General features: G+C 40.0%; 1 protein-coding gene across 2 annotated transcripts in view; it reads right to left on the bottom strand.

The window, feature by feature from the left end:
• AMFR (autocrine motility factor receptor) overlaps positions 1 to 14,951 on the bottom strand; it is a 37,395-nt gene that overhangs the window by 19,145 nt on the left and 3,299 nt on the right. For both annotated transcript variants that reach the window (XM_074968542.1, XM_074968541.1), the window contains exons 2-7: positions 13,603 to 13,695; positions 9,859 to 10,023; positions 6,156 to 6,308; positions 2,704 to 2,744; positions 2,088 to 2,220; positions 1,154 to 1,287 (exon numbers count right to left, since the gene is read on the bottom strand). In XM_074968542.1, the coding sequence (XP_074824643.1) occupies positions 1,154 to 1,287; positions 2,088 to 2,220; positions 2,704 to 2,744; positions 6,156 to 6,308; positions 9,859 to 10,023; positions 13,603 to 13,695 (719 nt within the window). The remainder of the gene's footprint in view (positions 1 to 1,153; positions 1,288 to 2,087; positions 2,221 to 2,703; positions 2,745 to 6,155; positions 6,309 to 9,858; positions 10,024 to 13,602; positions 13,696 to 14,951) is intronic.

Raw genomic sequence — 14,951 nt, 5'->3', positions numbered from 1 at the left:
AGAATTTTATTGAAACCCACAAAAGAAAATAAGGAAGACCATCATGAAAAGCTCATGTAATCTTTGGTGACTTAACATCCTACAGGCACTTCTCCTATCAGTGATGGTGTGGGTTAAGGATGGTGCATCAGGCTTCTCTCTGACATGCTTTAGCCCTGGAACAAAGGCATTGGCTTTACCAAATATGTTGATTTAAACCGGATTTGTGCAAACCGGATTCGTGCAAATCCCTAAAACAGAAGTTCTTAAACCAGTTCACACCTTGTTTAAATCAATTTAGATTTAATTGATAAATTATCAACATTATGGGGTAGTGTTAGTTACTCCACAGTTAAGATTGAGCAGAGCTGTTTAAGATTTTGATTTAGCTTAAATCAGTAACTTACGGACACAAACTAAACAGTTTAACCTTGCGTAAATTGGGTTTAAGAGTGTCAATGTTAGGAGTTTAAATAAATCACTTTTTAAACATTTTAATTAAACCAGTACATTTCTAGCATAGGGAAGACCAAAATTTGACAACCGAGAGTTAAAACTTTGAAGTTCTTGTTCCATTCCTGATTCCAATGTTTAAAAAAAACACCAATTTCACTGTAACTTAGTTATCGCTCCCACTGCAATAACAAAGTCAATCTCAGATTTCTGTTAAGTCTAAAGCTTGGCCCACACTAGAAAATTAGGTTGGTTTAACTACATTGATCAGGGGTGTGAAACCCCACCCCCTAGCATCGTAGTTAAGCCGATCTACGTCCTTGTGTAGACAACGCTAGGTCAACAGAAGAATTCTTCCATCGACCTAGCTACTGCTTCCTGAGGAGGTAGATTATCCATGTTGACAGGAGAATCCCTCCTGTTAGCATAGGTAGTGTCTATACTGAAGCACTGCAGCGGTGGTGCTGTGCCCCTGTAGCGTTTTAGGTGTAGACAAGCACTAAGAGGGGTCTACTTCCAATGGAGGGGATGGAGAAACAAAGAATCAGTATGATGACATAGTATAAGTGAGGAGACAACAGCTGGATCAGTAAATTTGTGGTTCACAAGCCCTTTATATTAACACATGATAAACAGTGCCCCCTCACACCCATTTGTTTATCAGGAGGCTCTCTCTTCAGGATCCAACTCAGCACTTTAAACTCACTCATCATTTGCTCACCTAGCTTCCATGTTTCCAACCACACGTAGGTAGTTCTTGTGACGACGGATTCTACGCTGAACCTCATGGAACAAATAACGCAGCTGCATAAAAATCACCAGGCTGGCCATTGACAACCAGATATTTCCAAACAGCTATAAAACAAAACAAAATGGTGCTCAGAAGTGAATACCAAGAAGCTAAAGAGAAGAACTGAAAAATAGCAGAAAATGCAGTATACATCGTACGAGTCACTATGGCTAGCAAAGCACAGTGTTCCAGTCTGAAGGGCTCATAAAATTCCAGTCTGGCTGTTCCAGAAAAACCCATACCATTAACAGCTGTTCCACCCTCAGACATGAGAATTTTGCCTGTAATTTATGTTTTCAGAGAAACATTTACCCAATCTTTACAACCTTAGTTAGATTATTTCTGCCAATGGGAATTGGATCAGGCTCTTAAGAGAAGGAAGAAAGATCTAAATACAGAGATAAACCAATATTAACCCAGGTTATTTTGTGTTCCGTGTTCAAATACAATCACAAGAACCACTCCCAGTTTATACTGTTAACACTATTTAAACAGTAAAGCATTTATAACAAAAAAAAGTTACATTCACTCCTGATCAATTTGATGTCTCCTGTTGGGGATGGAAATAATTTATTTCTCTTGATAATTCAAGCCTGACATTACCCAAGTACATATCAATTTGAAGTGTAACATCTGCAAAACATCTAATTCTACAGAGAGCTAAAACAGCAAAACAAAATGGCTTCCACAGAGTCCAATGATACAGGTAGAAACAATGCCTACAGAGCAGTATTACATTTCCATCTCTTTATTTAAACACCTTCTGTGTAACTTTCAGTCCATTACAAATTAAAAATGTGTGTGGCCAGGTCCCTTTATATTAAGACAGTTCCGTTTGCTTAACACTGACTTCAATGTTACATACCAGCATGTGAATATGATGCATCAGGTCCAGTGAAAGCAAGGTTAGCTCCATGACAAAATCTGTATAATACACATACGTTCCCTTGCCCTCCCAGGTTCCTTCATGGTTGAGATCCCAGAGATGAATTACATAACTGTAAGAGAAGAGACTTCAACATTATTTATAAATAAGTTTAGAAACTGAACTTGATTCTAACAACATTGTTTACAGTGTTTTTCACCTCCTGCTGCTGTTTCTCCTCTTTCCATCACGCTTAGGTCTTTTTTATTCACCTGACTAATTAATCTCAATAATTTCAACAGCACTATTCATGATAAGCCAGGCAATCAGAATTTAGCCCTTGGTCTTGGGCTGTCTCAGCCTACTTTAAGCCCTGTGTGGTTATATTTGAGTCCATGCTTCAGATACACCATTATTAATAACTTCCTTAGTTGTACACTCATTACTGTATTACCGACCTTTACTGAAAAAATATGATCAACAATAAATAATCTCTGTCCCTCCCAAAAAGTCCCATTTGCAAACCAACAAAATAACTAAGCATCACCTTCAAAGTGAAGCACCTATCTGCACCAACATCTTGGCATGGGTATCACCTAAACCAGATGCTACTTACCGTAAAATCACATGAGCAGTTCTCACGGTCACAAGTAGAGACTGGAAGGAAAAAAAGGTCAATCATTAATAGAATTCCTCCCCGTTTTACAGATAGGTCTACTGAGGCAGGGAGTGGAAGTGACTAGACAAGGGTCACAGTCAGGGCCGGCTCTACAGTTTTTGCTGCCCCAAGCAGTGAAAAAAACTGCCACCGCGGACGGCAAAAGGGAGAAACTGCCGCCGATTTGCCGCCACAGCCAGCGGAACAGAGAAGCTGCTGCCGAATCGCTGCCGCGGCCGGCGGGACAGAGGAGCTGCCGCCGCCGAGGCGGAAACACTGCCGCCCCTTTCTAAGTGCTGCCCCAAGCACCTGCTTGGAACGCCGGTGCCTGGAGCCGGCGCTGGTCACAGTGAACCAGTGGTAGAGCCAGGAATAGAACCAAGGTCTCCTGACTCCCAACTCTTTGCCCTGTCTTATGGGCCATGCTGCCTCCTTTAGCCTTAATGTTCTAAAGCCCTGTCCATGCCGGGATCAGGACTTTGCTAGCTCCCTGCAGTCATACATTGCACAGTTCTCATCCCACTGTGGGCAGGAACTGAGTATGAAGCTCAAGGAAACACACTGATGCTTATTAGTAGCTAAAAGTTTCAAGCGGGACTAAGAAAGATCCTCTAAGTCATTTTCATTCCTTTTGTTGAAGCGGACATAATCACTGCAGGAATAATTTCTGTCTAGTCCATACTAACCTGAGCTGTGAGAAGAATTTAGTTATACCACAAAGCAATATTAAATCATGCGCCTATTCCAAAGACAAGCCACCAGAAAAACTGTCTGAAATAGCTCAACTAGCTTGCCCATACCAAGGGGCTTTTGCGTGGCCTTCCATGCATTCTCAGAACCCCAACCCCATTATCTCCCTCATTAACTTAGCACACTTTTGCAGCCTCATATCACATAACCTCCAGCTTCAGAGCTGAGGAGAGGCCAGCATCATCACTCCTAATTAACTGAAGGGATGAGTACTGAATAACCCAAGGACGTACTGGTGTTTACAGTGGATTTAACTGTGAATCCGTTTTGTAAAACTGTTCCACAGGCTAAAATTAAGCATAAAAAGGAGCAAAGATTTGTTAAGACTCTGAAAATAAATGCCATGGTCCACTTAAAGCAATAAACATTGTAGTTTCAGTCCCTGTTTAGTGATTTTTTTAAAGCACAGTCAGAACATTCTTTGGTTCGTATTTAAGCCTTTAGTAATATCCATATCATCTGCTGGCTGCTTTCTCGAAGGCTTTGGAATACATTTCTAGGATTATTTATTTTTAAATAATACAACCATTTGTCTGACTGAAATCTTTATATTTTATGATCAGCAAATCATCCAAGCAACACATATAGGTCAAACTAAAAGCAAGCAACGTCAACAAATCAGGAGCCAACTTTCATAAAAAGTTAAGTCAGCCACACAATCTGCTCCGGTCACATAAATGACAATTAAACCTTCCTACGTTGCTGATGCAATCACATACCAAACTACAGAAACAGAAAAGGTACTGTTCTTTGTTCTCAAAAGATCTTCTAGTTACAGGGAAAATTTCTGAGCAAGCCAATGAGCAAAAGTAAATATAATGCACAAATTAAATCCTTGTGGTGAAACAGAATGATGATAAGATCTGCTAGATGGATAAGCTGTTGAGCACAGATTTATGTCAAAGCCAGGACATGGCCTGATAAGGAAAACATCTATCAAGGGAAAACCCAAAGAGTTTAGGCCCTATATTTTAGCTTCTGTAAGAACTGTAATCCGATGGGCTGTGTGCTATGGAGTCTAAATATCTTGTTTTAATTCACCATTTTGTTGTAAAGATATTTGTACTATTTAGTACTCAGGCAGCAAGGACAGCAAAATTAAACCAATTGGCCAATCCAGAGTTGGGTGAAGTGATCCGTGTATTGTATGTAGAATCCATAGGCACACATTGATCTTTCAGGATGAGAGAGGCTACACTGAAAACAAAATATTGCATAATTGGTTAATGCAAATCTATGATTGAAATTTTAAATGCAGAAAAGGACATTTACATTCTCCTGGCAGCTGTAACAGCCCAAAACAAAATATACTCCCTGTACTTCTACCTCTGGGAAAAGGATGAAAGAACAAACATGTTAGTTATGTTGCTTCATGCACTACTGGAACGCACTCAGATTCTACAATGAGGAGTGTGGTACAAGAACTTGCACAGAATTACATCTTATATCTCCTATTACATAACACTTAAATACTGATTATCAGACAGGGTGTTCATTTAACTGTTTTACTATTCACATGCAATATGACCAAACTACGGTTGCTGTCGGAACCACACCTGAATGTCCTGCCTTTCATACTTTTAAAATTTCAACCCTGTGTTGCATTTATGTAAATTTTCTTTTTTGCATTAAATTTCCTTTAACTGGAAAAAAAAAAAAAAGTCATGGGGAAAAATGGACTAATTTAACAGGATATGCTCGGTTGTGTATCTGGAGCATTGCACTTTAGTATTTTAAATGTTTATTCAGAAGCAACCTATTGCCCTTTATACTTGCCAGACCCCTTCAGAATACAACCTACTTCCCTTACCACACTCACATGCCTCCCAAAACTCATCCCTGTCATCCTGCTGATGAGAAGAGGAGGGGATAGGAAACACAAAGAGAAGGAAGGAGCCTCGCTAAAACCTGAGAATCACATTCACATCGCTCTACTGAAAACACAGGGGAATAAAGCTAAATCAATGTTTGCAAAGTCAGGAAAGAGACTAATAGGGTACTTTTTAAAATCCAATGTAATTACATATGCTCAAATGCAATATAGTTGGCAGTGTCCGTTTTAAAGAGCATCAGATGGACTGTCAGCAGGAAAACATTTCAAAAGCCTTTCACTGCAGTTTTTACTACTTTTTCCTTTAAGTCTGAGGATCACCACCAGATGTCACTGTTAGGAGGCAGACAAAAAAGAACACGAGTATATCTCCTGAGGCTAAACCTTGCAGACACATGAGTAATTTCACTCACACAAGTGCAGGCCCACTGAAAGCAAACACTCTACTCATGCAAGTAAGTGCTGGCAGGACAGTGCCCCTAGTTTGTTAGTCAGATGCCTAAGCAACTATATCAGTTCATTTGAGACATCTGATTTTTCAGAACTTGTTTTTAAAAATATATTGGTATGAGACAGATAGGACTGCAGATCATCTTTCCTTCAAGAGGTGGTAGCTATGATAAATCCTTACAATGCTGCCTACTTTTGGCACAGTTGAAATCAAAGACATCTGTGTACGAGAAAAACTAATGAGCGTGCTTCATGAGAAAAAGAGGAAGAATTAGGTGAAGTGTCTATTTCAAAAACCAAACTGCAGAAGCCCCCACATAAACCAAAGTTAAGAGGAAAAACAAAGTGCAAATCAACTTGCATATAAAGTAAGTCTCACCTCTGCTGCCATGAAAGCTAGAGTGTGCATTCCATGCGTATAGCCGATAACTCCACAGATCACTGCTAGACCACAACAGGAGAGTAACATGGCAATCAGCAGAGTCAGGACTCTGACGTGGCTGCTCATTGGGGTGGTTGGAGAGAAGGAAAGCTAAAACACGTTAATACAAAACAGTGTTAACAAATTGCTCCTCTCCCTGTTGCCTTTACCCAGCACATATTCAATTGAACCTAATTATTTCCTGAATATAACCAACACTGCAACGTCAACCAGCTAACCAAGCAGCTATGAGGGCAGGGAGAAAGAAAACAAACAAAAAGCACATACACAAAAAGCACATAAGGCCTTGTGACTCTAGGTTTCATTTATACTCTCAGATTTTCAAGCCAGAAGGGACCACTGTCTAGAGTGACCTCCTGCATAACTCAGGCCGCAGAACCTCACCCAGCAATTTCTGCATCAAGCCCACAACTTCTGTTTGAGCTGGAGGGTACGGTGACCAGGTGTCCAATTTTCGACCGGAACAGCCAATCGGAAAGGGACCCTGCCAGCTCCGGACTGCACCGCTGACCAGGCTGTTAAAAGTCCTGTCAGCGGTGCTGCAGCTCTAAGGCAGGCTAGTCCCTACCTGTCCTAGCTGGCACCGTGCTGCGCCCTGGAAGCAGCCAGCAGCAAGTCCAACTCCTAGGCGGGGGAGACATGGGGCTTCTTGCGCTGCCCCCGCCCTGAGCACTGGCTCTACACTCCCATTGGCCGGTTTCCAGCCAATGGGAGTGGGGGGGGAGGGAGGAATGCCTGCAGGCAAGAGCAGCACATGGAGCCTCCTGGCCCCCCTGCCTAGGACCTGGAGCTGCTGGTTGCTTCCAAGACGCACGCAGCCCAGAGCCAGGACAGGCAGGGAGTCTGCCTTAGCCCTGCTGCACCGCTGACCGGGAGCTGCCCGAGGTAAGCCCATGCCCCAACCCTCTGCCCCTGCCCCAACCCCGAGCCCGCCCCCCCCAAAACCCTGAGCAACCTCCTGCACCCCACACCCCTCATCCCTGGTCCCACCCTAAAGCCCGCACCCCCAGCCCAGAGCGCTCGGTCTCCCCTGCACCCCAGCCCCATGCCCCAGCCGAGTCCCCTGCCACACCCTGCCCCACCCCAAAGCCCTCACCCCCTCCTGCACCCCAAACCATTGCCTCAACCCACAACCTGCTCTCGCACTCTGAATCCCTCATCCCCATCCCCCAGCCTGAAGCCCCCTCCTGCACCTCAAACCCCTCATCCCCAGCCCCACCCCAGACCCCAGACCCCCAGCTAGAGCCCTCACCCCCTCCCGCACCCCAACTCCCTGCCCGAGCCTGAAGTCCTCTCCTGCACCCTAAGCCCCTCGTTTCTGGCCCCACCACAGATTCTGCACCCCCAGTTAGAGCCCTCACTCCCTCCTGAACCCCAACCCCCTGCCCCATCCCAGTGAAAGTGAGTGAGGGTGGGGGAGAGCGAGCCCCAAAGGGAGGGAGCATGTAGTGAGCAGGGGGCAGGGCCTCAGGGAAGGGTGGGGCTAGGGTGTTCGGTTTTGTGTGACTAGGAAGTTGGCAACCCTACTGGAGGGTATGTTTTAGAAAGACATCTAGTCTTGATTTAAAGACGTCAAGGGATGGAGAGTACACTACTTCCATAGGTAAGCTGTTCCAATGATTAATTACCCTCACTGTTAAAAAATTGTGCCTTATTTCTAGTTTGAATTTGTCTAACTTTAACTTCCAACACTGGATCTTGTTATGCCTTTTTCTCCTAGATTAAAGAGCCATCAGAAATCTCTCCCCATCCAGGTACTGGTAGACCATATTCACCTTTTGATCAGAAGACTGAAAAATATTTCCTTTATATTATTTAAGATTACATATAATTTTAACTGAAAATTCTTATATGCTTCGCTTATAGATTATACCAAAAATAAAGTCATCTTAATTTAAGGATGAAAGAATCAGGTAAAGTATCTAGGCCCATCTCCTTATCATGAGTGGGAGTCAAAGTCTCAGTCTGGGGTGTTTGGTTAATTATTAAGTTGGCTCACATATTTCACCCATTCCGTTGCTAAATTCATTCTTCTTTCCCCATTTGAGTTGGACTCCGCTTCATAGTCACACATTTATCAAGAAAAGTGTTGTAATCCAGACTTTAATGTTTTCCTTCAACAAGGAAGGAAGTCCCAGCACCACAGCTCCTTTCTTAAAAGCTCTCGCTCAAACGCAATAAGCATTTCTGCCTTTACAGTCTGCTCTCTCTCAGCCTTCTAGAAGATACCTTCACTATACCAAGAACTGCTAGATAACCTTCCTGCTGATTTCTGGTTTACAGTTATTCCACCCCACTCAATCTCATTTCACTCAAGGCCACTATCAAACTGCTGGAAAGGCAACCCTTCCTGGGTGGTGAAACTGGAAAAAACTGGGGAGTACAAGAGGCCTTAAAATATAGAGTTTGGGGTAAACCAGAGAATTCAGTCTGGCTCAGGCTTTTATTTAATGACACCGAAGTAAAGAAAGCAGCACATACATTATACTTAAATGTCTACAATTACTCAAAGTGCAAAGCTGATTTTTCTAATCCCAATAATAGTCCATAGAAAAGAGAATTAAAGTGCTTGTCAGGTAACACATATTGTGGCACACACACTACCATGTGAAAGCTTTTCATTTTGTAATCCACATTATAACTCTATTCATATGTCCAGTATAATAGACAGACCTGGCCCAGTTAGATGGATCAAATTACAACAGTCTGCATAAGGGTCAATTTGTTTATTTAACTAAAACTGAACTGACTCTTCATTCATTTTAAGACCCCTAACAAACGTGCGCTCCGATAACTTACTCAGAGGCATTGCCCCCTATCCTTGTTTAGAGCCATCTTAGCTCTCCATAGTCTCATTGCTATTGGTGCAAAAGCCATGTCCTCTGCAGCTCCAGCCACCTGGTACAGCCTCTCTGCAACCCTCCATCTCATTTCATTTCCCAGATGAAGACTGTCTTTCCTCCTCGCCTGAGCCTATTCATTACTCTCCCCCTCTGTGACTCACTATTTAACTCTTGAATACAGATATAGTTTGGGATACAGTTTATAATGCACAGTACATATAAAGATGCATTGTGTGCCATCAGTTCTTCATAGAGGCACAATGATCATAACTATTTCAAAGCATTAAAACTGCACAGAAACAATAAATACGCAATGAAATCCAATTCCTTTTGCTCTATTCTTTGTAATTTTACTTTGAGAGATCAAAAAAATTTCAAACTACCCTCAGAAGTACCCAATTGGGCATCAAACTGAGGCTGATTTTCTAGAATTCTTAGCTAAGGCAATTTGAGAAGGACACTTTTTAAAAAAGGATACAGCAGTAATTCTAGACAAGGGAAGAACACATGGAGCTTTACATCTGAGGATCTTTCAGCATTTTATGAAAAAGGATAAATATAATTTAACATGGGATGATCATTTAAGATGGAAGAACTGTAACAAGGAGGTTAAGGACCTGATATTCAGAGGCGCTGAGGATTCGCAGCTCAGTTTGAAGTCAATGGGAGACATGAATGCTCAACATCTCTGAAAAATCAAGCCCTAAGTGACACAACGAAGGCCACACAGTGAGTTAGTGCTGGCACTGGGAGCAGAACTCACATCTCCCAACACACAGTCATTAGGAAAAACTTACATATTCAAACCGATCCTTGCAGAGCTGAACCATGAGATGGAGAAACACAAGCCCAGAGAACCAGAGGCACCACATGACCACCTCTTCCACCGTCTGAACATTCAGCACACCAAAAATAAAGATAAACTTGTAGAAGATGAAATTCCAGAATTTGTCCTTGAGATGCTAAAAAGGAAGACATTTGTTTTCCATAGGTAATCAAAGTAGTTAAAAAGCTCAGATACAAAATTATCCACCCCCTGGCTAGTTTATTAATACACAAACCCCATAATACTTCGCACTTATGCAGCTTCTTCATCTGACAATCACAACATGCTTCACAATTATTTAATCCTCATGACGCACCCATGAGACAGGGAAGTAACCGCATTTCACAAGTGGGAAACTTGCTACACAGCAAGTCTGTGGTAGAATGTGGAGATAGAAACCCCAATTCATAGTCACTTGCATTGCCTGCTATTATCATTTACCATGTGCTGTAGGACAGCATGTACAAGTCCCATTGTGCTAGATATTGGAGACAGTAAAAGGACAGTCCCTGCTCCAGGGAGCTTATGGTCTCAGTTGAGCTAAGAAGCAAAAGATGAGTGCAACAGATAATAGGCAGGAGTGAAGGAAGGAAGATGAAGGAAACAGAAGTATGAAAATGTGATAGGCCAGCTAGTCACACAGCTAGATGGGGATATTTTGTATTATTTTTTAAATAACAGGATATGAATAACACAAAAATGAGAAATATTAGAAATTCCTGCCATCAAGGTGGATGGATTTAAATCACCAATTTTAATCATGATTTGCACTTGTACTTTTTAGTTATTTTTCCAAAGAAGGCTGATTCTCATTGGTTGGTAACCAGTGAAACATGTTTATTTGTAAACAAATACAGCCTTTACACTAAATTTGGTGCTTCTTTTTGCTAACCAGGAAGATACACTATAAAAACATTAATTTAAGCAATTAGATTTTTTAAATTATCTGGAGAAATGTGAGTTAAGCAAAGTAAAAATTAACTATTTTAGAAAATTGTGATTTTTCTTTTAACTTGGGATTTGTGTCAAGCTCTATTTTGATGGAAATTCAAATATAATCAAAAATGCACAAAAACAGCATTTTCTTAATTAAATAAAACAACCTTAACTGTGCCAGATACATAAGAAACAAGTTATCAAAACATGTTTTGCATTTAAAACTGATTTATTAAACAGGTTCTCTCTCTATGTAAACTATTTATCTTTAATTAGCAAATTGAACATGCCCTTCAAGATTTTAGAACCAGTAGATCTCATCCTCTCACACCTAATTTTTGTTCATAGATTGGAAAAAGAAAACAAGTTTTCCTGCATTTCCAATTCCCAATTGATTTCTTAACTTTGAATGAACCTGTCACTGAACTGAACTTGAATACATTGAAATGAAGAAAATATTCTCTCTGCACCTGCAAAGGAGGCTACTGCTGTCAGTCAAAAGCTGATTTAGCATGTCAACAAACTTTGTTTCCAGGCCTTTAGCCAGTCACTTCCATCAGCTCAATGGTTTGACTTTCTTTAACACTTGGTGACAAACGTGTTCTAATTTTTTTTTAGATTATAGTAAATGTAGGCCTTAACATCGGTTATCTTTTTTTTAATTTTAAATCATCCATTTTTATCCATGCTGTCTGTCATCTACCTAGCCTCCACTAGACACCACTTTCTCTTAAGGTGTACTGACTAAATGATGTTCCTTTTGTACCATTGCAACAAGACAGTGCAGCATTGTGGATAATTTTTTTTTCACTATGTATTTGTACAGTGCTTAACACAATGGGGCCCTGATCTCAAATGGATCCTCAGTATCAGAGCATTGTGGCTGAGAGGCTACCAATATTGCCATTTTTATTTCTGGATTGCTGGCATATACATATTTAACCTTTCTTCTGCCATTGTAGGAAATTAAGAGAAAGTGACAAAAATCTAACCCTCTAAAAATACTCAATGTATAAGATGCTTGGTCTCCAACATAATGGCTACATGCAAGAGGGGAGTAGGTGAGAAACAGTGGGACAAAAAAAGCATTCCCACACATGCAATCAGAAAGAAAGACAGTACATTGGTTAGTTATTGCAGGATAAAAGACACTGTACAATTTGCACTATACAATGGGAAGGTTTTATACAAAAAAAAAGTCCTATCAACCCTCTTTATAAAAACACAATGAAGTCATCAGCAAGACAGCTAGAACAGGCTAATAATTCCTTCAGGATGATCACATTTTTGACCTACCATTATATATAGCTTGTCTTTCAAAGGAAGTTATCAAAGTATATTTCAATTTTTAAAGGGACAGTGAACACACTAGAAACTAGCACTGACACTGCTTTGAATTCCATGTCCATATGGTCACCGTGGACAACTGAAAAAAATCTAGCACAAAGCTTTTAAAGCATAGGCACTGCATTCAGGGGTCTTTAGGTTTGTGAATTACCAATATGATAGATTGCAAGACACCTATGAACAAGCAAATAATAGTGCCCCATTTGCACTGCATGCCTGTTACATTAAACTTCTATGGCTTAATTTTTTTTAAATGACTGCATGTATATATACAGAGAGAAACATATTTTGAAGGGACACAGTCAACTTGATTTTTGAAAATAAAATTTCAAAATAATTCTATTTTTTAAATAGTATGGCCTGAAATCTTTTGGGGGGAGGGACAGTTCAGTGGTTTGAGCATTGGCCTGCTAAACCTAGGGTTGTGAGCTCAATCCTTGAGGGGGCCATTTAGGGATCTGGGACAAAAATGGGAGATTGGTCCTGCTTTGAGCAGGGGGTTGGACTAGATGACCTCCTGAGGTCCCTTCCAATCCTGATATTCTATCCTTAAAAAAACGTTTTTCCTGCTTCCTTGCTGGTGTTTAGAAAAGGGGCAAGCCTAGGGCCTGTAACAAATGGCTTGGGCTCAGCTCTCCTGCCCTCTCTGTGCATGTGTCTGCCTACTGCCATTGATGGGAAACATCCTCTTCTTGCAGAAGTTGACAGTGCATGAGAGTTATGTCATCATGCCAGAACATGAGGAAAGAATTGTTGCTGACCAGTAATAAAACAGTGAAACTGACGATGTAAAAAAGTACTGTCAACTGCACAAAGTAAACTAAAATCAAAAATAGAGAATTGTTTTCCCCTAATTTCCTTTAAAATTAAGAGCACTTGTAAGCACAGGAACAAAATTTATGATGAAAGTGTAATTTCCTAGTTGACAGGTGTCCTTTTAAAATAAAATAGCAGTTCACCAAAATTAAAGCTCCTCTTCAGAAACAAGCCAGAAGATTCATGGAGGCTTGTATATGCACTGAGTAGTTTACCCATAAGAGAACTGAAAAGGGCTTTTGGTTTATTTTAAACTTCCATAAATGTTCTTGGATGTGCACTTTCAAAATATCAAAAGGGGATATCTCCAAATCATGGACAAATCACCTTCTAAGCTTGGGGTTAAAAAGGAAAGCAATTTTGATAGAAAGATGGGCAAAATCAATCTTACTTTTTAAAAAATCATTGTAAATCATAAGAGCTACATTTGTATCTTTAAAAAACTGTTAGGGTGCTAAATGTTACTCTGTGCAACTCTCAACATTCCCAGGTAGGATATTAAAACCATTTGTCTACAAAAAAAAGAACCCATGTGAAGATAAACAAGAGACAGATCAAGAAAACAAGTATCTGATAGCAAGGCAATTCGTCTAGAAGCATCATATGTTTTACTTACCTGCCTCTCACTAACACGAAGAGGACCAAACACGGCACACTGGATTAGTTTAGCAATCAACATCAGAAAACAGCAGGCAGTATTTACGAGTACCTAAAAATAAAGTAAACATATTTTAGTCCTATTCATAAAAGAGAGCACTCTACCTCACCCCCTTGTTGTTGTGCAGTAGTTGTTTCAGGTTGCCAGTAAAATATGCCCCTTCCTAACTTCTAGGCAACGTACAGTAGAATACATTTCATTATCATTTCATTTGTGGAAACACTGATCTGTCAGCCTGAGATACTGAGACATTAATATCAACAGCATCATTATACAGATAACCAATCTTCCACACCTAAACTTGCAAGGAAACTGATTTCTTTACCCAAGTTATCATTAATATCTTACATTATTGAAAATGAAATAATGTCAGAATTTGATTTTCTTTTCACTATTTATTCAGTTTATTTATTTTATCCATCTCAGCTTAGACAATAAAAACTGACTAATCAGATTCAGTTTTGTTCCCAGTAAATTTTACTTTCTGGTTTCCATTGGCTTTAAGCTTTAGCAACAGCTTATTTATGATGCCCCACATCATCAGGTCAGTGGCACTCAGAAATGATTAATGAGTCATTCAAAACATTTTTTTAATCTAAGAGCCTAGTTTAGATTAGCAATCATCATTTAACTGGACCAGTTTAACAAATGAAAAACTTTTAAAACTGCATCAGATTTAGTAGTTAGTACAAATTATTGTGAACATTTTCTAGGTCATAAACTTTAGAAATTTTAAAATACAGTACTTAAAAAGGGACACTGTCAATTTAAAAATCATAAATGTTGCAAACAAATTTATCTTACTATAAACACCTTAATAAAGTGTTCATTATCATTTTTAAAATCCATTTACTTTTCAGTTTATGCTCCGACTTTTTGCTTTTCTCTCAGCCCAGACAATAAAAATCAATAGTCAGTTTTCCTTTTGCTTATAGTCAGTGTCATTTCCAAGTTCTTAATTTTGGAATATTTGCCACCCAAACACTACAGGAGAATACTTATTTGTTTAAACTACATTAGTTTCATTGAACTTCTTTTCCCTAATTGTGAAATATTTCCATTAGTCTCAGGGTTGATAAAAATATGCTGCCAAATTTAAGTTGACAGGGTCCTTTACAAGGAATTATTTTTAAAATGATCAAGTTGTTTCCCTCCTAAATTACAAATGTATATTTTAGTTTCCAAAAATACACTGTACAGAAGCCATGAAAGCTTGGTAATGCCTGATGCCAACATGCAAGTCTAACTACACACTTGTCTGTGTAATGCAAAGCATTACCTGTGACATCAAGCCAAATTAGACTCTA

Source organism: Natator depressus, chromosome 12 (genome assembly GCF_965152275.1).
Source record: "Natator depressus isolate rNatDep1 chromosome 12, rNatDep2.hap1, whole genome shotgun sequence".
Lineage (NCBI taxonomy): Eukaryota > Metazoa > Chordata > Testudines > Cheloniidae > Natator > Natator depressus.
The sequence above is the reverse complement of the archived record's forward strand: the minus strand, read 5'-3'. Positions and strand labels throughout refer to the sequence as shown.